The sequence below is a fragment of the Hemicordylus capensis genome, chromosome 12 (genome assembly GCF_027244095.1).
Source record: "Hemicordylus capensis ecotype Gifberg chromosome 12, rHemCap1.1.pri, whole genome shotgun sequence".
Lineage (NCBI taxonomy): Eukaryota > Metazoa > Chordata > Lepidosauria > Squamata > Cordylidae > Hemicordylus > Hemicordylus capensis.
The window spans coordinates 162,666-185,049 of NC_069668.1; the positions used below are offsets into that span (position 1 = coordinate 162,666).

At 58.6% G+C, this 22,384-nt stretch overlaps 1 protein-coding gene across 3 annotated transcripts; it reads right to left on the reverse strand.

Annotated features, from left to right (window-relative positions):
- Positions 1-779: 779 nt before the first annotated feature.
- YWHAE (tyrosine 3-monooxygenase/tryptophan 5-monooxygenase activation protein epsilon) lies at positions 780-21,458 on the reverse strand. 3 transcript variants are annotated; one of them, XM_053275017.1, is made up of 9 exons: positions 21,245-21,458; positions 16,353-16,552; positions 13,345-13,451; positions 11,787-11,993; positions 10,755-10,891; positions 5,692-7,080; positions 3,565-3,889; positions 2,290-2,385; positions 780-1,055 (listed from the first exon to the last, which is right to left on the reverse strand). In XM_053275017.1, exons 1-6 carry the CDS (start codon positions 21,306-21,308, stop codon positions 7,028-7,030), a joined length of 768 nt encoding a protein of 255 aa, XP_053130992.1. In that variant the 5' UTR covers positions 21,309-21,458; the 3' UTR covers positions 780-1,055; positions 2,290-2,385; positions 3,565-3,889; positions 5,692-7,027. The 3 variants fall into 3 exon arrangements, with proteins under 3 accessions (XP_053130992.1, XP_053130991.1, XP_053130990.1); XM_053275016.1 differs by lacking the exons at positions 10,755-10,891; positions 11,787-11,993; positions 13,345-13,451; positions 16,353-16,552; positions 21,245-21,458 and having other exon boundaries at positions 2,290-2,382; XM_053275015.1 differs by lacking the exons at positions 10,755-10,891; positions 11,787-11,993; positions 13,345-13,451; positions 16,353-16,552; positions 21,245-21,458.
- Between the last annotated feature and the right edge of the window lie 926 nt (positions 21,459-22,384).

The window sequence follows — 22,384 nt, forward strand, 5'->3', positions numbered from 1 at the left end:
AAAGGGGCAGTGGGACAAAGTTACAAAGCGACAAAGTTACAAAGGGGCAGTGGGACAAAGTTACAAAGGGGCAAAGCGACAAAGTTACAAAGGGGCAGTGGGGCAAAGTTACAAAGCGACAAAGTTACAAAGCGACAGTGGGGCAAAGTTACAAAGGTGCAAAGCGACAAAGTCACAAAGGGGCAATGGGTCAAAGGGGCAGTGGGGCAAAGTTACAAAGGGGCAATGGGTCAAAGGGGCAGTGGGGCAAAGTTACAAAGGGGCAATGGGTCAAAGGGGCAATGGGTCAAAGGGGCAGTGGGACAAAGTTACAAAGCGACAAAGTTACAAAGGGGCAAAGCTACAAAGCGACAAAGTTACAAAGCGACAAAGTTACAAAGCGACAAAGTTACAAAGCGACAAAGTTACAAAGCGACAAAGTTACAAAGCGACAAAGTTACAAAGCTACAAAGGGGCAGTGGGGCAAAGGGACAAAGGGCTCTAGAGTGCTCGGGGGGGATGGGAATCTCCTCTGAAGCCGCCCCCCCCTCTGGTCTCTAGGATGGCACGAGTCATGCAGATCTCTGCGGTGCAGGGGATGGGGAATGTCTGCATTTGGCAGAAGGGAGAGGAAAGGTAAGCGGATGTTGACCACACAGCAAGAGGAACGTGACTTGGGTGAAATTGTATGCATGCCCATGTTCACAAGAGAGCCACCCTCACTCCTGCCCCTCCTCGAGAGCCCCCTTCGGGCAGGGGAGATCCCCTCCATCAGCTTGAACAGACGAGCGAAGCACTGATTGATTCATTCATTCATCCGTTTATTTGTGCAATTGATCTCCCGCCCTTCCACAATGGCTCACTGGCCCAACAAGCCCGGCCCAGAAGCCAGGCGGCTGTGCCAAATCCCAGCGCCGCCTGAAACGTCCACGGGCCAGGAGGCTCCCTCGACAGCGGCACCGTGCGGGTTGCGAGCCAGGACGTTGCTGGAGGGAGAGGCGACGCGGCAGCCTGCCTTCTCGCTGGCCACCTCCCGGCACGAGGGCTTTGCTAGTCTGGTCCTGTCGCAGCCCAACCTGCAGGAGGAAGGAAAGAAAGAAAGAGGGGCAGAAGAGAAGCTGTGCCGATGTGCCCTGGACGACAACTAGGAGTATTTACAGGCCGCTGCTCAACCAAGAAAGTTCCCCAAAGGGGCTACATAGAGCAGACCTGTGCAACGGAGGGCCCGCCCCACCCCCCGCTTTCTGGACTACAACTCCCATAATCCCCAGCCACGGTGGCCAAGAGCCAGGGATCAGGGGAGCTGTAGGCCACCATCTGCAGGAGGGCCGAAGTTGAGCAGCCCTGATGGAGAAAACTCACAATCCGTAAGGAAGGGTGGCTCCCTGTCCCCGAAGGGCGCCCCAGCTAAGGAAGAAACCTCGGAGAGGCCACAGCCACGGGAGGGATGCTGTGCTGGGGCTGGAGAGGCCAGCTGCTCTCCCCTGCTGCTCCAGAAATCAGGAGAACCCCCACTTCTCAAAGGGCCCTCTTGGCTCACTTGGCCGGGCTCTTTGCTGGCTTCACAGAGCCAGTGCAGGGACCCAGAATGGCCGCCTTCCCTGGGGCTGCAGTCCAGGCTTGGCCGGGGGGGATCTTGCCCTTCAGCCAGCCCCCGGAGCTCTCTCCAGCTCCCCCCCCCCGCCCAGTAGGCTGCACGGACAAGTCATTGTCCCAACTGGCCGTTGCTCTGAATGCAAAACGGACACGGAAGGCCCCGAGAGGATTAGAAAGCCAGGAAGCCCCCAGTGTGCAGCCCCCAGCTTAAGGACAGAAACACGAGCTGAAGCCTCTCGGCCCACGGGATAAGAGCGGGGCGGAACTGGCTGCCTCGGCCAAGGCTCCGTGTGCCAGTCGGGCTTGGAAAGAGCAGACTGCCACCCCCTTGGCTTGAATGGAGAAACCAAGAGACACGGACATCCCTGCCCCGTCTGAGCTGTGATCCGTGCTCATCCCTTGGCGGGGGAAAGCTCAGGGCCGGCGACACGGACGGGCAGCAGCCCTCCCAGCTCCCCCAGGCAGGCAGGCAGGCAGGAGTCTTGGCCAGCCCTTCCCAGAGACGCTGTCCAAGCTGGGCATGCAACGCAGACGCTGCTCCCCTGAGCTACAGCCCTGTCCCCTAAGGGCGATACCCGACACACCAGGCATATGTAGCCCCCCCACCGCCACACAGGCAAGAGCAGACCCTGCTTGGCAAAGAGAAGCATCCAGGCTTGCGACCACAAGACCCCCCCCACCCCAGCAAGGAGAGGCAAAAGCCCAGCCACTCACCCTCTTGGCCGGCTCCGGTGGTCCCCGCGGCTCCATCTCCAAGGGCTCCGGGTGGGTCTCACGCTGCTGGGATGCTCTCCCCGACGCCGCCGTCTTCTTCCGAGGAGGAAAGAGTCACATTTTATGATTTTATTATTAATACTCCCAGAGGAAACACGCTTGGATGGCAGAGCCGCTGCTTAGGGGCTGCTCTGGGAAGAGCATCTAGGTTCCCAGGTCCCTCCCTGGCAGCATCTCCAAGATAGGGCTGAGAGACATTCCTGCCTGCAACCTTGGAGAAGCCACTGCCAGACTGTGAAGACAATCCTGAGCTAGATAGACCAGTGGTCTGACTCAGTAGATGGCAGCTTCCTATGTTCCCATGTTGGGTGGTGCACTAACCCCCCTGCAGGTGCAATCCTGCCAGCCAGTGCAGAGAATACAGAGCCCGATGATGGGCTGAGGGTCTGCCTGGGTGCGTGTTTTGGGGATGGGGCTTAGCTCAGCGCTGGAGCCTCTGCCGGGCATGCAGGAGAGGAGAGCTGGTCTCCTTGCTGGTAGCCAGCATGACTTGTCCCCATAGCTAAGCACGGTTGCATCTGAATGGGAGACTTGATGTGTGAGCACTGCAAGAGATTCCCCTCTTAAGGGATAAGGGGGCCGCTCTGGGAAGAGCATCGAGGTTCCCAGGTCCCTCCCTGGCCGCATCTCCAAGATATAGGACTGAGAGAGAGATTCCTGCCTCCTGCAGCCTCGGAGAAGCCGTTGCCAGTCAATCCTGACAATCCTGAGCTAGATAGACCGGTGGTCTGACTCAGTAGATAGATGGCAGCTTCCCATGTTCCCAGGTCTCAGGTCCAGTCCCTGGTGGCGGCGGCGGCGGCGGCGGCGGCACCTCCAGGGAGGGCAGGGAGAGACCCCTGAGCCTGGAATGCTGCTGCTGCCAGCCAGTGCAGACAGTGATGCTCTGCCGCTGAGCTGTGGCCCCCTTGCCCTGCTGCAAAAGGCCCAGGTTCACTGGCCGGCAGCCTCTCCAGCCGCCTCCCCGCTGTAACAGGGGGAAAGACGCCTCCCCGAGGCTGTGGACTACAACTCCCATAATTCCCAGCCAAAGGCCATTGCTGCTGGGGATGCTGGGAGTTGCAGTCCAGAGCCTCCGGGATCTCCGTTGCTTAGAGCGAAGGCCGAGCTGCTCCAGGCGGGGCGGAGAATTGCTGAGCTCGACGGAGCGCAGGCGGGGAAGGCGCCCCCAAGCCCCGGACCGCAGCCTGCGACCCCTCCGCGCGGGTAAGTTACCTGACTCCGCCGCGACGAGGCCTCACTCAGACACAGCACCACGGGCCTTCCGGCGCAAGCCCCGCCCCTTCCGGGCTCGACTCCTCCCGTCGTCGCGCGTCCTCGGCCCCGCCCCTTCCGCGAAGAGCAGCAGCAGCGCCGCCCCCCGCCTGCGCCGGAATCCCTCGCTCTGCCGAGGCGGCGCGAGTGCACGCCTGCTGGGCAGAGTCCGGAGCCACTCCGGAGCGAGGCCCTTGGGGAGCCTGGCTCCTGGAGACCGCTCCCGAATGTCAGGTCCCCTGGAGGTGGGCGCCGGCCATGCCCGAGGGAGCCTTCTGCAAGGCGGCTGTGTGGGGAAGCGGCATAGAGCGCATGATTCACCGTCTCCAAGGGCTTCTAGGCACTCTGTGGCAAGGGATGAACCGGGGGACCGGCCTCAAGGAGGAAGTTTCCACGCAGCACACAATGAACCTACGGGACACTCTGCCACGGGATGGCCACGAGCTTGCTTGGCTTTAAAAGGGGCTTGGACAGAGTGTTCCAAACTGGTCCTGGGTGGCAGGATCAAGGCCGTGTGCATTCAGAGCGGGGCCTTCCCAATTCAACCTGGGTGGGATCTCAAATCCACTGCGTGGACATCAGGCGCACATCTTAAGAGGGAACCGTGCTTGGACAGATTCCTCTATGCACCACTACTAGTCCAGGGGCTATTGGCCGCCTCCAGCCTCAGAGGCAGGACACCTGCGGCTGAGAGACCCATCCTCCATGAATTTGCCCAAAGCCATCCAAGCTGATGGCTGCGGCCACACCATCCAGGGGCAGAGAGTTCCATAGAACTTTCGGAAGAGGCTATCTCCCCTTCATGGCTTGGGGCTGGAACGACTCACCCCAGTCTCTGAATGCCTTGGCTGAGAGCAGGGCCTGCACTCCTCCGCACTGACCCCCTTGCGCACAGGGGGCTGTGGGCCCTCTGCCCCTCAGCAGCAGCCTGGCCCAGGAGGGTGCCTGTCCAGCGGTGCTCCTCTCCAGCAACTGCCCCCCGAGGCCCTTGTGGGGATGCAGGCGCAACGGGCTTCTGCAGGAGGGCCGCCAAGGGGTGCGGCTGCGTGGCACTGCGGCAGCTTCGCACCCAGCCCTCTCAGCCCCCACACCACGAGCAAGCCCAGAGCCAGAGTCCCCTCGACTACGACTCCCAGAATCCCCAAGCAAGAGCCCGGGCACTTTAGCCTCCCCCACCCCAAGAGCTGGGCTTGCAGTGGCTAAGCAGAGCCTGCCCTGGTTTGCATTTGGATGGGAGACCACAGGCGAGCACTGCAAGGTGTGCCCCTGGGCAGCTGCTGCCAGTCGGTGTAGACCATGCCAAGCAAGAGGGACCACTCGGGGGCAGATGCCTAGGGCATGAGACAGTAGCCCTTTCTGGATCTTGGCAGTGAGCTGGGGACAAGGAGTGCTAGCCAGCAGAAGTGCCAACAGGCCCTGAAGAGGCACAACGGCCTTGAGGGCCAGCAGTGGGCCCAGTCAATACCTGCCAAGGCTAAAGGGCTCTGGGGCAACTCCCTACGTGGAGGGCTGGGCAGGGCAACTGGGAGGGCAGAACCGACTATAGGGGTGCTTGTGCAATAAGCAAACGTTTGCCCAGAGGATCTCCCCCCCCCACTGGAGTATTGCCGCCACCGAGCCCCCGCCCCATCCCCATCCCTCCCCAAGAACAATTAGTGCCGAGCACAAGCGGCTGGAACCAAGTCAGGCCATCTCACTCAAGGCTGCCAACACTGACTGGCAGCGTTTCCAAGTAGGGCTGGTCAAAACCCCCGCCAGAAACCTTGGGAGAGCTGCTGCCAGTCTGTGCAGACAATACCGTTTGGACACCCAGCACCGGAACTTGCCTTACTGGCATGTTCCACGTGAACACAACCGTCGGAGAAGAGGGCACGCCAATCCGTCTCACTGGACCTGCCCACAGTCAAGGCATCTGCCCATTCAACCAACTGATCATCGGGTGGGTGGGTGCCTTTTACGAACGACGGCACTAGGTGAAGGCAAAAAGGACACCACACCCCGGGGCCCAATGCCCAGGACACAGCGCCTTGGAGGGAAGTGTGCAATTCCCTGCCACACCCCCCCGGGGCGAGAAGCACCACCACTAACCGCTCGGCTGCAGGGTGGGGGGGAGGCCTGGTTGGGGCTAGCCCCCGCCCCGGCTGTCGCTTCCCGCTTCGGAGAGGGTGTCGGCAGAGAGCAGTCTGAGGTGCAGCATCTTTACACAGCATTTTATTGATCCAACAGACTCGCTGCTCAGTCCAAGGGGAAAGTCCAGATGAAGCTAAAAAAGGCAAGGAGACAGTTCAGACAAAAAGCAGGGCGGGGAGATCGAAGCAGCCACGGGACACTTCACTCACTTGGGGGAAGGGGGTGTGTGGGGGTGTGTGTGAGAGAAAAAAGGAGTCCCCCAGGAGTCCTCTCGGGGTTTGGCGGGCACGACCTGGCTTGTTCTGCTTGAACCTCTCGCTCGCCAGCTACTGGGGGGGGGGGGAGGAGAGGAGAAGCAGCAGCAGGATTTGGCATCGGTCGGTTTGTTGTCGTTTTTTTAATTTAGGGTTGTTTTTATTTAAGTTTAATGTTAATTCCATGCTGTGTTTCAGTAAGAACAATACAGATCCTGTTATCTGTGGCTCCAGTCAGATATCCAGTAGTACAAATTAGCTTCAAGTTACACATACTGAACCAAAGAGGTTGAGCTAGCGAAGAGGGACGGGGGGGGGGGGGAGAGGGAGAGAAAAATATTGAACACACATGCAGGCTTTTTATTTTCTTTTTTTCCTTTTTTCCACGCCACCTTCAATGCTAACCTGCTTGGAGGGAAAGTAAAAGAGAAGGCAAGAATGGATTGTTGAGCTGCTACCGGCACCATCTGTCCCAGCAACATCTCAGCACGGTTGGAGATTTTGTGGGCTTGCGTTTTTCTTTTTTCTTTTACAGCAAAAAACCACTACAAGAACTGTTCCAATGCTACCTGAAAACTTCAAGCTAAACGCCCAATTAATTTTTAAACACTGGTATAAAATTGTTTAAACAATTATTAAAAAAAAAAAAGGAAAATATATATATATATGCGCGCCACCACACATACCCTACAGGGCAACACGTCTCCTCTAGATTTCTAATGGCTCCCAGATGTCACCTCCAACACTGACAAGACGACAACACAGTAACGCAGAGAAAGCCTCTATGCAGCCAGTCCGGCGAGTGTCTCACAAGGAACTGAAAGCTGGCACCAGTAAAATCCACAGACAATTCACTCTTGCCTTTGCTTGAAAGAACTGTTTCAACCGTGTAAAAAAACCAACAGGGTAGGAACCTAAATGCCGGGACCCATCGCAAACGTCAGGTCGGAGGGCTCCCAGTGGGGCTGGTGGGGAGGGGGGTGGGTGGGGTGGGGGGGGAAGGGGGACAGAGATGGGGGTCTCTTATTGGCCTTGATGTCTCACTGGTTCTCGTCCTCCACATCCTGCAGCGCTTCTTTACTCTGTTCTTCACCTGGGAAGGAAAGGGGAGAGAGTCAGGCAGGCCACGGCAGACACCTCGGCTAGGGACCCACAACGTTGGGCTTCATTCGCCACCCATGAGTTGGGGGGCGGAGGGGCAGCACCCAGCCCCACCCTCCCCTCAGATCCTTTTCCGGCACACAGGCAGAGGAGAAAAAGCAGGTCTTCTGCCTTTTGCACGGGGAGATGGGAAGAAACAGCGGGAGCCCTCTCGGAAAACTCAGAACGGGTTCCTGCTGTTCCTTCTCTCCCCAAAGGCGAGGCCTCTGGGGAGATCTGTCAGGAGCAGGCTGTCCTGCTTGCCAGGAGGTGGGGGGCACTTGCCGCTGGCGAGCTGGCCAGTGGATTTGTGGCTGCCTGATCTTGCCAAAACATGGCCCATTGCAGCAGGCGCCAGGATCCCCGTGGCATGTGACGGACAGTAAGGAGCCAAGGGGCCCATCTCCGAGATGCCCTGCCCCTGGCTGTACAGCTGGGGAAAGGGCGCCCCAAGTGCAAGTCCCAAATGGCCTCCCTGCCCCAGCCGGAAGAAGCCACTCTCACCGAAGTCAACCCACCTCGCATGAGGACACCCTCTCAGGGGACTACAGCAATCCGGAGGACGGGTTAGTCAACCCTGCAAAGCTGCTCCCCTGAAGGCAAGCTCTCTTCGCGGGGTTCCTTTGCACACCCAAGGCAAGGAGGGCTCTGGGCCAGAGTCCGTGGGGACACCACCGTTTACATGCTCCGGGTTAATCTTAGTCCAGGGGCGGCGCTGGTGCCATCTGGGGCCCCAAGTGCTCACAGCAATTTGGGTCGAGCTCGACACCCCTGGAGATGGGGAAGGGGCGGTAGCGGCACAGAAGACTGAAAAACCGCGTTTCCAAAGCTGTTAGAGACGACTCCTAACTTTTGATCCCTGTCGTCCGAGGAGTGGGAACGAGACCGGGCAAGCGTGCCCTCCAAAGACAACTCCACGGAGAGGGGGCCACCATTCGCATCATGCCTGCCCGGACCCCGGGGCAGTCGTTTTTGCACAGAGCAATTTCGAGCCGAAGCGTTTGGGGCTGGGAATAAAGAAGGGGCGGCGCCATGCAGCCAGTGGTCACTGCAACAACGCTATCGCCGCCTCCCCATCTCTACGGGGACAGGCGTGATCCCCTTAGAGACCCCGAGGGGCACTGGCCCCCCGAGATGGCACCCAAGGCCATGGGCTCCTGGACGCATGCACGGAGACACCAGCGGAAAATCCACCACACACTGCCACCAACCAGTTGGACCGGGCCCTCCACATGCAAGCAAGGTCCCCTCACCCCAGGGGGAGGCCCTCCTCACGCCGCTGGGAGTCCGCCCAAGGCATGCAGGGCTCCGACCCCCAGCTCAGGCCCCACAACGCCCTTCCTGGCACGCCCCAGCAGCCCTTGCGGCGGTCAGAAGGGGACCTGTCCTTGCAGGCAGCACGTCCACAAACCAGACCCCCAGTTGCGCCAACGAAACAACAAGCCCCGGAGAAACCAGCAAAGACCAGACTGGAAAGCTTACAGACCGCAGGATGCACGTGGCGGGGGGGGGGGGGGAGTCCTGACCGTCGGCTGGAGAGCTTAAGGGCGCCCCAGCCAGGCCCACAGAGGGGTCTGGAGGGGAGGGGAGAGGGCCAAGGCATCGGCCCAGAACAGGGTCAGAGGCAAGCAAGAGGCAAGCGCAGATTAGTGACAGGGAGGAGAGAGATTCCCCGGGACATCAGGGAGACTTACAAAGTAGTTTTAGAAAATGAACAGGTGGACTTCCTTTTAGGAATCTATACAACAGAAAAGGGGGGAAAAACAGGCGTTATGGAGAGGCTACAGAGCAGCTCCCAACCTCACAACGATGCTCACAGAAAGCGTGAGGGGCAACGGGAGAAACCCACTGGCTCAAGGATGATCTTGCAAAGATGCCAGGAAAAGCGACGGCTGCCACCAATGCAGCCCGATTTTTGCTCTGGGCCAACGTGATGCCCGAGGGAAACGGCTCCCTCCGAGAGAGCACCGCAAATCTCCAAGGGATTCCCACCCCGAGGACAGGCATCTTTCCCTCGAGTGTGACTGAAGGCTGATCAGGACCGGATGGCAGGCGTCGCAAAGGGACTCTCTCAGCTTCCCAAGGAGGCCGGACAGGAGTAATCCAAGCAATGCAGAGTAACCGGCGGTGGCCAATTACCCCGACCACGTCCTGAAGCAGGAGGTGCCTCGTGGGTGGCCAGGCCAGCAGGGGGGAGCAATACCAGAGGACAACTCTGAATTTAAAGGCAACCCCCCCCCCCGGGGCAACATTGACATTGCAGGCCACAAGGATCTCTCCAGGATCTTCTGCTCAGTGAAACGGACTCCGTTGAAGTCCTCAAACCAGGAGAACTCGCGCTTACAGTCTTACCAGCCCAAACCGGGCAAATGCACCCTCCCTTTCAGTCGGATGGCTTTTGCCCAACCACCCCCCCCCCCGAGCCTGGGAAGTGTCGCCTTTCCCCACAGAGCTCAGGGCCCCGGCTCTCTTCAAGGACCCTCTTGGCACAGGGCTGTGCGGAGGTCAGCCGCACAGCGGGAAACGGCTCTTGACACGGGAGGTTTAACAGCGATGATCGCAGAGCAGATCTGGCTCTGCCGGGCCAAGTGGGAATTCTGCTCCTCGGTCACAAAAAGAATCCTTGCGTCACCAACTAATGTGCTCTCCCCTTCTTCCAGCAACACTTGCTTAATCAGAAGCGCGGTGGAGTTTCTCCAAATGAGCAACTTGAGCCATTTGGACCACAATCTGAGTCGCCTTCACTGACACCAGCCCACCCAAAGCGATTCAAAGTCAAGTTCCTCGGCCGGACTCAACGGGCGGCACAAGGCCAGCTCCCTGTCGCTCCTGAGGAGCGCGCGAGAAACAGCTGCTTGGCGTCAGAAGGCAGCAGATCCAGGCAAGAGGCCTCGGGAGGCACGTCCAGAGTCCAAGGGCTGGCAGAGTGGAGCCGTGCAGTGGAGGGCTGGGCGGCTTAGGGGCTGGACTGCCATCGCTCGGGGACGGCGTCAAAGATCTCTGCGCTAAGCAGGGGACAGAGCGGACCCGGGCTTGGCCATTCCCAGGCGCCAGGGAGCCACAGCACCTAGAACTCAAACCGCGGTGCCTAGGCGAGGACACTCCGAGGCAGAGTGCCTGGAGATGGATTGGTCCCAGGCAGGGGATCAAGAGAAGCCCACCCCGCCCAGCAATTCTGCCACTGGCTCCTCCGTTTGGGGCTTGCCCCTAGCTCCAAAGAAAACTTGCCAAGGCCTGACAGCCCCCTCCCAATTCCCGAGAGCTTGCCACAGGCTCAGGACCCAAGGCCCACCCAGCCCAGCATCCGGCGGGAGAGAGAGAGAAGGCTCCTCTTCCGTAGCCCCGCCCAAGCCAAAGAAGGCCCCCCCCCCCCCCGCCCGAGGCATCTTGGAGCGGCCTCACCCGAGCAGAGATGGCTCCGGGTCACGCCAACCTCAGAAGGAGCCCCCTCAAGCCGGGCTTCTCCCTCGAGGGAGCTACTCCCACTGCTCGCGGCAAGGGATGAGGGGAGTTGGGAGTTCAGCAACGGGGGAGCCCCAAGCGGGACATCCCGCAAAACCACACAGCCCTTCCTCCGTCAGCCAGCCGGCAATTCTCCCCCAGGGAATGCCTGGCCCCACGACTCACCGTCACCCTGCATGTCTGAAGTCCATAGTGTCAGGTTGTCACGTAACAACTGCATGATAAGTGTCGAATCCTTATAGCTTTCTTCGCTCAGCGTATCCAGTTCTGCAATCGCGTCATCAAAAGCCGCTTTCGCCAACCTGCGGCGACAAAAAGGGCAGCGCCCGGTTAGGGCGGGAGGGCCGCCTCCCAGGCAGCAGAGGCCACCGGGAGAGGGGCTCAGACACACCCCACCACGGCCAGCCTTTTGCTGGGGTGCTGCGAGCCTGTCAGAAAGCCACACACCGTGGCAACCGGACCCCTCCACCCAGGACTTCCAGCGGTGACATCCCCCAAGCACTGACCCTGGGGCCTTCTGCACGCAAAGCCGTGGCGGTTTGGGGACTACAGCTCCCAGAATCCCCAGCCACAGTGGCCAGTAGCCAGGGATTCTGGGAGCTGCCGACCCACCTCTGCAGGAGGGCTGAGGCGTTGCAGCCCTGGTGTAGACAAGACTGAGCGAGATGGACCCGGGGCCTGACTCCGCAGAAGGCCGCTTTCTCCCAGGAGATGGGGCCACGGCAAAATGGGCAGGCACCCGCTTTGCACGCAGGAGGCCCCCAGTTCAATCCTTGGCACTGCCAGGCAGCAACCTTCCCTAACAGGGATTCCCAGATGTTGCTGACTACAACTCCCAGAATCCCCAAGTAAAAGCCGCCGCAGCTGGGGATTCTGGGAGTTGTCGTCAACAACATCTGGGCATCCCTGTCAGAGGGGACGCTGCCAGGCAGGGCTGGGAAAGACCCCCGGCTGGAACCTTGGAGCGCTGCTGCCAGTCAGTGCCAACAATAAGGCGCGAGATGGACCAATGCCCAGACTCTGCCGAAGGCAGGCTTCCCATTCTCCTAAGCAACAGAAAGCCTGCAGGGCTTCAGCCGAGCTCCAAGGCCGAAGGCCATCCCGAGTCTTCTCTACAGAGCAGCAGGAACTGAAGCCCCGGTTTTGTCGCAAGCGGGGCCCCGGCAGAGCCCGCCACCCCGCGGAAGGGCCGCTCACCTGCAGGCACGGTCAGGAGAATTAAGGATTTCATAGTAGAAAACAGAGAAGTTGAGGGCGAGTCCTAGGCGGATGGGGTGTGTGGGAGGCAGCTCCGTCATGGCAATGTCGCTGGCCGCTTTGTAAGCCACCAGGCTGTTCTCGGCGGCTTCCTTCCTGTCGTTCCCTGTGGCAAACTCGGCGAGATACCGGTGGTAGTCCCCTTTCCTAGGGCGTGGAAAGCAAGGAGAATGAACCGCCGGCGCTCCCCTGAGAGGCCCTTCTCCTCCGGGGGAGGGAGTGGGTCCCTTTTGGGGCCGCGCTGACCTCAAGAAACAAGTTTGGGGGCCCCGAACTCAAAACAAGTGAACCCTGTTCTTATTAATTATTATTAATTTTTACATATATCCTGCTCTTCCTCCAAGGAGCCCAGAGCGGGGTACTACATACTTGAGTTTCTCTTCACAACAACCCTGTGAAGTAGGTTAGGCGGAGAGAGAAGTGACTGGCCCAGAGTCACCCAGCAAATCTCATGGCTGAATGGGGATTTGAACTCGGGTCTCTCTGGTCCTAATCCAGCACTCTAGCCACTACACCACGCTGGCTCTTATATAGTAGTATGTAGTATTAGTATATAGCATATAGTATTCTGACCCCTGCTAACTTGGCAAAGAGGTACCTTTTAATGTGGTGATTCTCTTTATTTAGCAGGGGAAGAGGAACTGGCCCTCTCCACCCCCAGCACAGGACCTCCAGTGACTGTTGCTGGTGTCTATCTTGTGTTTCCTTTTAGATTATGAGCCCTATGGGGACAGGGAGCCATCTTATTTATTTGTTGTTTCTCTGTGTAAACCGCTTTGAGCCATTTTGGGAAGGGCAGTACAGAAATCAAATCAAACCAATCAATAAATAGGTATACTCTCTCTCTCTCTCCACACACACAGAGACACAGAATTATCACTACTTGGTCTTGCTTTCACCCCCTATCTGAGGAAGTGGGTTAGAACCCATGAAAACTCATGCGCTGGCGTACTATTCTAAAAGGTGCCACCTTCGAAAAAGAAAAATCTATATGATAGACCAACATGGCATATCACAATAACGTCTTTTTCAGAGGTGCTTTTTCATATTTCTCTCTGCACTCTGTCTGGTGGGTTTTTTTTTTTTTGGTTTTTTAAATTCTTAACCTTTTAAGGTCGGTTTTAACTAGGTCCTGTTTTTTCAACTGCCTGACCTTGTTTTTCTGTTGTCTAACCCTACCATACTTAGGGGCAGTGCGGCCTGTAGCAGGGCATCCCAGCTGGAGCCGCACCTCTCTCAAGTACCAGAGAGGTGAGAGGCAGCTATTTCAAACCGATAAATAAAACACCCAGCTGTGGTCAAACGCCTCTAAGCCAGCGATGCACTTGCAGCGTTCCTAGCTCGTGCATGCCACAGGGAAGCAAGAAAGGCTCGCAGTGTGGAAGACAGACCCCTCCTCTTGCACTAGGAGCCCCCCCCGCCCCATTCTTCAGACAGACAAGCATGAAGGGAAGGTGCCCACCCCACGTGAGACCCCGCACCGCCGTGGACTACCTACATTTTATAATAGAAAACCTTGGATTCGCCAGTGTTGGCTGCTGGAATGAGGTGTTTGTCCAGTACATCCAGAATGTCACAACAGATTAGTTTCAATTCAGTCTCGACCTTGGGAGGGGAGAGAGGGGAAGGAAGAAAAGAAGAGGTCGATTCAGGAGAAGTTGTCAGTGAACAAGAAAATCAAGGGCGTCTAGCTTGAACAGAAGCAATTGATTCATTCACCACAGCAAAATGTCAAGGGAGGACCAGCTGGTCTTGTGACAGCAAGCATGAATGGACGGCCCCCTTTGCTAAGCAGGGCTCACCTCGGCTTGCATGTGGATGGGGGAGTGCACCTGTCTGCTGTCAGGTAGTCCCCTGTGGGGCTGTGCGGGGTGGTGGTGGTGCAACCCTCTTGGACCTCTCAGTGGCTTTGGATACCATTGACCAGGCCGGCCGAGTTGGGTGTAGGAGGCACTGCTTGGAGGTGGCTCTGCTCCTACCTAAAGGCCCATTTCCAAAGGGTGGTGCTGGGGGGGATTTCTGCTCCACCCTTTGGCAGTGACACTCTGGGGCGCCATTCTCTCCCCTATGCTGCTGAGCATTGGCATGGAGCCGCGGGGAGGGGGTCACCCAGAGATCTGGCCTGAGGTGTCGCCAGTATGCGCATGACACTCAGCTGGACCTCTCTTTTTCAACAGACACGGGCGAGGCAGTGAGCAACACACTGCGCTGGATCGGGGCCTGGATGGAGGAATGGGCAGGATGAGGGTGAACAAGTTGAGACTCAACCCAGACAAGATGGAGGTTCTGTCGGCCGGCGGTTCCTCTGCCTGGGTGAATGACATTCAGCCTGTTCTAGAGGGGGTTGCATGTGTGCACATGCATGCATGCATGCGCGCGCGCACCCCCCCCCCGGGACCAGGTTCGCAGTCTGGGGGTACTCATCAATCCTGCACTATCACTAGAGGCTCAAGTGGCCTCTGCTGCCTTTGATCAGCTGCGGCTGAGACGCCAGCGGCGGCCGTACCTGGACAGAGAGTCTTGCCTCAGAAGCAGGCCGCTTCTTATGCCACAGAACTGTGCAGATGCCTTCCGGGAACGGGCCAAGGGAGGAGGCCGAGAAACCCCCCTCCAGGCTGCTCCCTCATTTGACCAGGGAAGTCAGACTTCATCCCAAGTAGGACCATTACCCAGCAGTCATGAAGCAAGGCCAGCGGCATGCATTTCCCCGACAATCATGCACCGGGACATTTGGGCATGCCCTAAATAGGCGGTGATCTCAGTTGGGGTGTTTATTTGAGATATATTTAGTAAACAAGACCCTCAAGGAGCCGGTGTTTGTTGAAATCTCAAAGGTTCTCTGCCTAGCCACAAGTATGGGAAGTAAAGGAGCTGATTGGAAGCAGAAACCAGAAAAGCAACCCCCCACCCCCCCGCCAGCGGCATGGCTCCCACTGAACAGGACGGGCCAACACCCACCCCACCCCGGCCGAGGAAGTGCTGCCACCCCACCCCGGCAGGCTGGGCCCTTGCTCTCCTCCTGGCCTCCCACTCGCCGGCATGCGTTTGCCTCCTGGCCAGCTCCAAGAGAGAGAAGTCCTCTCTTGGCCGGGGGGGTGGGGCAGGAGGGGATTGGGGAACTTCAGTGGGTCAAAGGGGCAGAGGAACATAGGAAGCTGCCATATACGGAGTCAGACCCTTGGTCCAGCTCACTCAGCATTGTCTACCCAGACTGGCAGCGGCTTCTCCGAGGTTGCAGACAGGCAGGCGTCTCTCTCAGCCCAGGCTTGGGAGGGACGCGGAGCCCTCTGCCGGCAAGTGTGCAGGTGCTCTTCCCAGAGCAGCCCCATCCCCGAAGGGGAACCTCTTATAGTATCTAACCCCAAGTAGTCTCTCCCTTAGATCTCACACATGTAGTCTCCCATTCAAGTGCAAACCCGGGCAGACCATACTTAGCAAGGGGGACAAGTCATCCTTGCTACCAGGGAAGATGGCTGGCACGGGTGCTCGTTCCAAGTCCTAAACTGGACGCTAACCAACCGGCGGAGCCTCCCCAGGTCAACAACAACAACAAGAGACCGATCTGCATCATTACAGTGCTCGTTTCACTTGGACTTGCAGCCTGTTGGTCGTGGCAATCAAATCAACACCAGTCTGAGTTTCTGCCTGCATTCAGCGCTCTTCCCACAAAGGTCTACATATCGACAGGGCCAGCGACAGGAAGGTACTCAAACTTCCTGGGAGTCACTCCCTCTCCCTGGGGAGAAGGGCCGGAAACGCGCCAATTCCCACTTTGAAACTGACCAGTTTGCCTGGCATTGTATTGACAGCCCTTTCGCCTGTCATCGGCTGGATCCACTGATTATGCTGCAATGGTTCCAAAAGTTGATTCCCATTTCTAGAAATGGACACTTTTCAGTGGCTAAGTGGATCTGGGTGGATTTGCCTCATGCCACTGGTTCTGCTGCTGGTGATGCTTCACAAGCCCAGTTCAATCTGGAATACCTCTCTGGCCTGGCAGGCACCACCCAGAATTCCTCGGGGTAATGGTCGGAGGACATATGGGGCAGCCCCCTCACTCATGCGAAGGAGGCCTGGGGTCTGGTCAGTGCTTGGGTGGGAGACTGCCTTGGAACACCATGGGAGAAAGCCAGGGCCTGGAATCAAGCCAGATCTGCCCCAATTAGGGGTGGAGAGCCACGCCTGAGGTACTCTCCCCTTTGCGGAGCAGGGTCTGCCCTGGTTTGCATGTGGATGGGTGACTGCACGTGATGCATGGTCAGATCTTCCCCTGAGGGGATGGGGAATATCAGGGAGAGAGCATCTGCTCTGCATGCAGAGTAAGGCTCCAGGCTCCATCCTGGCAGCACCTCGAAAGGACCCCCAAGCCTGAAACCCTGGAGAGCTGCTGCCAGTCAGTGCAGACAATACCGGACCCAGGCTCTGACTCAGCAGGTGTGCAGTGTTTTGGGGCGGGGGGGGGAGGAGCGGTGTGCCAGACCCCCACCCACCCTTGGCGGCACTCACCATTTGCCGATACTCCCGGATCATCTTCAGTTTGTCTTCTCCGCCCTTGTTCTCCTCCTTCTGTTCGATGCTGCTGATTATTCTCCAAGAAGCTCTTCTCGCCCCAATCACATTTTTGTAGGCGACCGACAGCAGGTTCCTCTCCTCGACTGTCAACTCCACATCCATTCCGGCCACCTTTTTCATCGACTCAACCATTTCTAGAGAGGAAATGTGGGGGGGTGGCTGAGTTAATCCCATTCATACCTTTCGGCCTGATCCAGCCAACACCAGACCTGCGAGCAACAGGGATTCCCAGATGGAGTTGCCTGCAATCCCCAGCCAAAGGCCACTGCTGCTTGGGATGCTGGGAGTTGTAGGCAACGACTTCTAGGACTCCCGCTGCTGCCAACCCGAGTCACAACTCCCACCTTCAGCCAACTGGGCTCAGTCAGGAGCTGCCTGCAATAAACCTGCCAGCTCACAGCAGGTCTCCCACTATTACAGCGCTACAGCTCCTAGGCCAGGCCTGCTCGACTCTGGCCCTCCTGCAGAGCTGGGCCTACAACTCCCACAATCTCTGGCTACTAGCTACTGCAGCTAGGGATTATGGAAGTTGTAGTCCAAACACAGCTGAGGGGCCTAAGTTGAGCGGGCCTGTCCTCGGCTCATTGGCTCTCCGCCCATTAGCTGGGCTTGTTGGGGATGAAGGCTGCCAAGAGCAAGAACTCTGCAATGGAGCCGGAGGGGCTCGATAGCCATCCCCTGTGACACCCCCCCCCGGGCTTAAGACTTGCTCCTGTGACACGGTCACCTTCCCCAGCTTGTCACTGGCAGCGTCTTTGCACAGTTCCACTTCATACATAGTCGGCAAGTTCTTGGAACGAGATCCGAAGCAGGTTCGTCGGCGGACTCCTGTCCCGGGGGGAGAGCTGGCCTTGTGGCCGCCCGAGCTGAGCAGGGCTGGCCTTGGTTTGCACGGGGATGGGGGAGCACCCGGGAGCGCCGTCAGGCCGGGCTTGCGTGCAGGACTTCCCAGGCTCACCCTGTAGGAGCTGCTGCCAGCCCGGGCTGGAGAGGCCAAGGGTCTGACTGGGAAGAAGGCCGCTTCCGAGGGGCTGCATCGGTGGCTCCCTCCGCTGCTTCTTCCCACCATGACTCTTCCACCAGCCTCCCCACACCTGACTCGGTGTGCGGCAGCTTCCTATTCGGGGATGGGGGCCACAGTTCAGGGGCAGAGCAGCTGCCTTGCTTGCAGCAAGTTCCGGGTTCAACCCCTCCAGGTAGGGCTAGGAAAGGCTCCTGCCTGAAATCTTGGAGAGCTGCTGCCAGTCTGGGTAGACAATGCTGAGCTAAAGGGACCCATGGTCTGACTCAGCAGACAGCCGCTTCCTCCTAGGAGGGCACCTTTCCCAGCAAAGGTACTGACTGCATCACATCCACAGTTTGCAGAAAGACCCACGAGACCCCACAGGCATCTGTGCGGGTTTCCGTGCCCGACTGCTGGGGCAATGGGGTCCCAATCCACACACTGAACACAAACTGCCCTCCCTCTGGGGCCCTACTGAGCTGAGTTTTATACCACAAGGGCGGCAGGAAAACGGAATAAACACAAGCAAGTTAAAAATGACGACTCTCCATGCGCCTTCCTTCAAGAACCCGAATTAATGTGGGCCTCTCTCAGCTTCTAGGCAATTTCTGCCACTTTAGCAAAGAGAACTCCAGCACCACAACGACAATCCGCAGCCGCCATACAGAGGAGGTTCCCCACGCGGTTTGGGGAGGCTGCCTGCTTTGTACCCCACGTTCAAGATTCCCAGGGATCCTGGTTCTGACTCGAGTCTCTTTGGTCCCGAACAGGATGGAGAAGACAATTTCGTTTTATTTCTGGCTGACAAGAAAACAGGAGGAATGTGCTTCCCTATCACAAATGGATGAATACAGCACCCAGGAAGCCGTTACAAGCTCTGCGTTGATCCGAATGTCTTACTCAACAGGCAGGGGGCCAGATAGTAATTGAGATCCCCGAGGTGGCTTCATTTCCAAAGTACCAACAAATGTCCGGGAAATGGACTGAAGACAAGGGAAAAGAAAGACACTGCCAGTGCTGACCTGGGGACGCGGGAGACACCTGCATGCTGTGGAACCAGTAACCTGTCCTGAATTAACCCAGATGTGAGAGAGACGATGGGATCGAGTTCCCTCCAGAACAATGGCAGAATTCTCAAGGTGTCAAATCACCACTAAGGATGGGGCAACCCTTCCTAGAAGGCCAGGAGATACACACGGCTATCACCTAGTCTTCAAAGGGTAAAGTGTGCCGTCTAGTCAATGTCGACTCCTGGCAACCAGAGCCCTGTGGCTGCCTTTGGCAGCCCAAATCCGAGACCCCTGGACCTTGCCCGTCCACTGTTCTCCCCAAAGCACCCCAGCGCTGCCGTCAAGATGCTGCAACGCTGACGGTCAGGAGGATTCACAGCTCCCCCCCCCCGTCCCACAACACACACACACAGAGTGATTCAGCAGCACCGGAGCGACCGGCCATGCTGGGGGACTGGGACTCCAGGCCAGCTGCACCTGAAGCCCGGAGGGACCAGGCTGGCAGGAACAGACTGTAACGGCCCCCAGGACACCAAGCTCAGGGCCGTGCCCAGCCTGGCTCCAGGGGGCTGGAAGGGTCGGCCACTGCTTGCCCACAGCATGCAAGCCAACCCGGGGGCCATGATCCCCAGAGACACTCCCAGCTAGGCCTCACCAGGCCCAGGTCGGCCAACTACGAAGCGGATCTCTGGCCGGTGCTCCGAGAGCCGTTGGCACAGCCCGCTGCTGAGCCAATTCTGCTCCCAGAATTCAGTTCCCTCCACCTGGAAGGGAAGAGGCCCCAGAGCTGCCAATCTCGTCTCAGCAGCCCTGGGGGGCCGTTTCCGAAACCAGGTCTGACCAGGGACCCCCAGCATAGGAACATAGGAACCTACCATATCCTGAGTCAGACCCTTGGTCTATCTAGCTCAGGATTGTCTTCACAGACTGGCAGCGGCTTCTCCAAGGTTGCAGGCAGGAATCTCTCTCAGCCCGATCTTGGAGAGGCTGCCAGGGAGGGAACTTGGGACCTAGATATGCTCTTCCCAGAGCGGCCCCATTATCCCCTAAGGGGAAGATCTTGCAGTGCTCACACATCCAGTCTCCCATTCAGATGCAACCAGGGTGGACCCTGCTTAGCTATGGGGACAAGTCATGCTGGCTGCCACCAGACCAGCTCTCCTCTCCTGCAGAGCTGCAGCTCCCGAGGCAGCCCCCAGAGCCCCAGCCAGAAGGCAGCCTAACTGGGCCCAACAGCCCACTCGGCCGCATCCACGAAGCAGGAGGACTTCCCGCAGGCCTGCTTGTGCCCTAGACCAGGGCAGCCCCATCTCAGCACCCTGCAGCTCTTGGGGCACTACAACTCCCACCATCCTTTGCAACAGCGGCCGGCAGGCAGGGACCCCGGAAGCTGCCTTAGACCCAGTCAAACCCTTGGCCCGTCGAGCGCAGCGTTGCCTACGCCAGGCCTGCTCAACGGAGGCACCCCACCAGCTGTGTTCAGACTACAACGCCCATCACCCCCAGCGGCCAATAGCCAGGGCTTACGGGAATCACAGGCCAGCGTCTGCAGGAGGGCCCAAGCTGACTGGCGCCGGCGGCGGGCTCCACTGAACCCGGGGCTTGGGGCACGCAGGCCATGCTCTGCCCTAGAGCGCCCACAGGCAGCCTCCCATCCAAAGGGAAACCCAGGCCAATCCGGCTTAGCAAAGGGGGACCCCACGGCGTTTCCTCTCCATCCAGCCACTGAAACAGCTGGAAAGGGGCGGGAGGGCCCAAGTTGGGCAGGCCTCTCCTGGACCGACCCAGAGGACCGGTGGGGTGGGGGGGCGATGTGTGTCCCGAAGTCAGTCAGTGTTGCAGCCCAGGGAAGAGCTGGAGACCGACATCTGCAGGGGGACCAGAGCAGAGACCCCCCCCCCAGAAGCAGAGACCCCCCTGGAGAAGACACCCCGCCCCCGGAAGCGACAGGGGGGTTTCTTCCAAGGAGGCCCCACCAGCTTCAAGGAGACTTTACCACCCCCAAGTAAGGGGGCACGCACCCTCTGGAGCCTCGCATGGCATTCAGCCCCCCTGGAACCAAGGGGGCCTTCCCTCCAAGGAGATCCCACCCAGTTCAAGGAGACCCCAGGAGGAAAAGGGCACGGATCCTCTGGACCCTGACAAGGGAGAAAGCCCCTCTGAAATCCATGGGGCTTCTTTCCAAGCAGACCCCCGCCTGCAGGAAGTGCTCCTGGGCTCCTGGGGGCGCCTTGCTAGTCCGTCCCCCCAGAACCCTCCGTAGGAAGCAGACAAACCCGGCTGCTCCCAAAGCCGCCGCCCTCCTCCTCCTGCAGCTGCTGGACTACAACTCCCAGGGCCCCCCGGGGTTCTTGGCCACTGCGGCTGAGCAAGATGGGAGGTGTAGTCCAGATCCAGGCTCTTGGAGGAGAAAGGGAAAGAGAAGGGGGCCGGATTGGCGCAGCCCTGGAGAAAAGCGGTGTGGGGCTGCTCCCTCTGCCCGGCCTGGGGGGCCTCCCTTGCAGGGGCCCGGGGAGCAGCCACGCCCCTCCGCGCCGCGCGGGCCTCAGGGAGCCGCCCAGGCCGGCCCCGCGGGCTGCCGGACCTGCCTAGGCCGCCGCCGCCGCCGGCCTCGGCGGCGCGGGGCCCCTGCGGCCTGGCTGGGCCCCGCCGCCGCCATTTTGTCTGTGCCCCCCGCCCCCGGCCGGCCGCCGCCGCCATTTTGTCGGCTCTCCTCCTCCTCCCCCCGCCTTCCCTCCCCCGCTCGCTCCCTCCCTGCCTGCCAGCCAGCCAGCCCGCCCTCCCGCCGCCGCCGCGCGCCCCGCTCCGCGCACCATCGTAGCGCTCGGCCTGCTCGGCCAGCTTGGCCTGGTAGACGAGGTCTTCCCGATCGTCCATGTCCGGCGGGCGAGGGCGGCGGGGGCTGCGCGGGGCGGATGGAGACCGATGGTCCGGCGGGGGGGCTCAGCCACGATCAGCTCGCTGCTCTCCGGGCAAAGATGGCGGCAGCGCCTCCTCCCGTTACATCCGGGCAGTGCGCGCATGCGCGCCGCCGCCGTCTGCACGCCCTCCCCCTAGCAACAGCGGCTCCCTAGCAACCGCCGGGCCCCAGGAAAGCAAGCAGGCAGGCAGGCAGGCGGAGGGAGAGAGGGAGGGGGCGGGCAGGCTGGAGGAGTGGCCCCCTCCTCCGCCCGCGGCCGCCGGTTCGAGACCCGCTCAGGGCAGCCCGGAGAGACTTCTTAAGTGGCTAGGATCCGGGTCTAAATGTTGTTTTTTTAAGATCTTTTTTTTTATTATTTTAAATCGGATTTTTTTTTAAGAAAATGTCAACTGGGTTATAGCTTGTTTAAAAAAGCAATCCATGTATATATATAAAAAGAACCTAGGCCAAAGATATCGTCACAAGTATTAACCATCACTTCTAATTCTATCCAGTGTCTATGGGAAGGTGCTGAAAGGCGGCATCGGCATCATCGGCATCATCAGCATCATCATCTCACACTGAGTGGGAGGAGGCCATGGCCAACCCCTCCTGTATTCTACCCAAGACAACCACAGGGCTTTTCTGGGGGCGCCAGGAGTTGACACCCACTCGATGGCATCACCTCACATAACTGAATTTCTAGATAACGGAAATGAGCAGAAAGTTGAATTTTTTTTTAAAAAAAAGTATTTGGTTTGCAAGATAAAGTAAAAATTAACCAACCTTAAGAGTCTTTTCTTAAACATTTCTTAAAGCAAGTTACTTTCTGGAAGACAGAAATGTGCGGCAGCTTCCACAAGACGATAGCAGGTCAGGAGAGGAAGAGCTCTGAAATGCTGCGTCCTCTCGATAGGCCTTAATGGCATACATCTGCAAGCAAATGGAGGGGGAGCTCAATTTGTTATGGGGCAGCTAACAAAGTTTATTATTAATATTCTATTATAATAATGTTATATTATTGCCTGTTTCTTCTGGGCAACCAGGCCTTGCA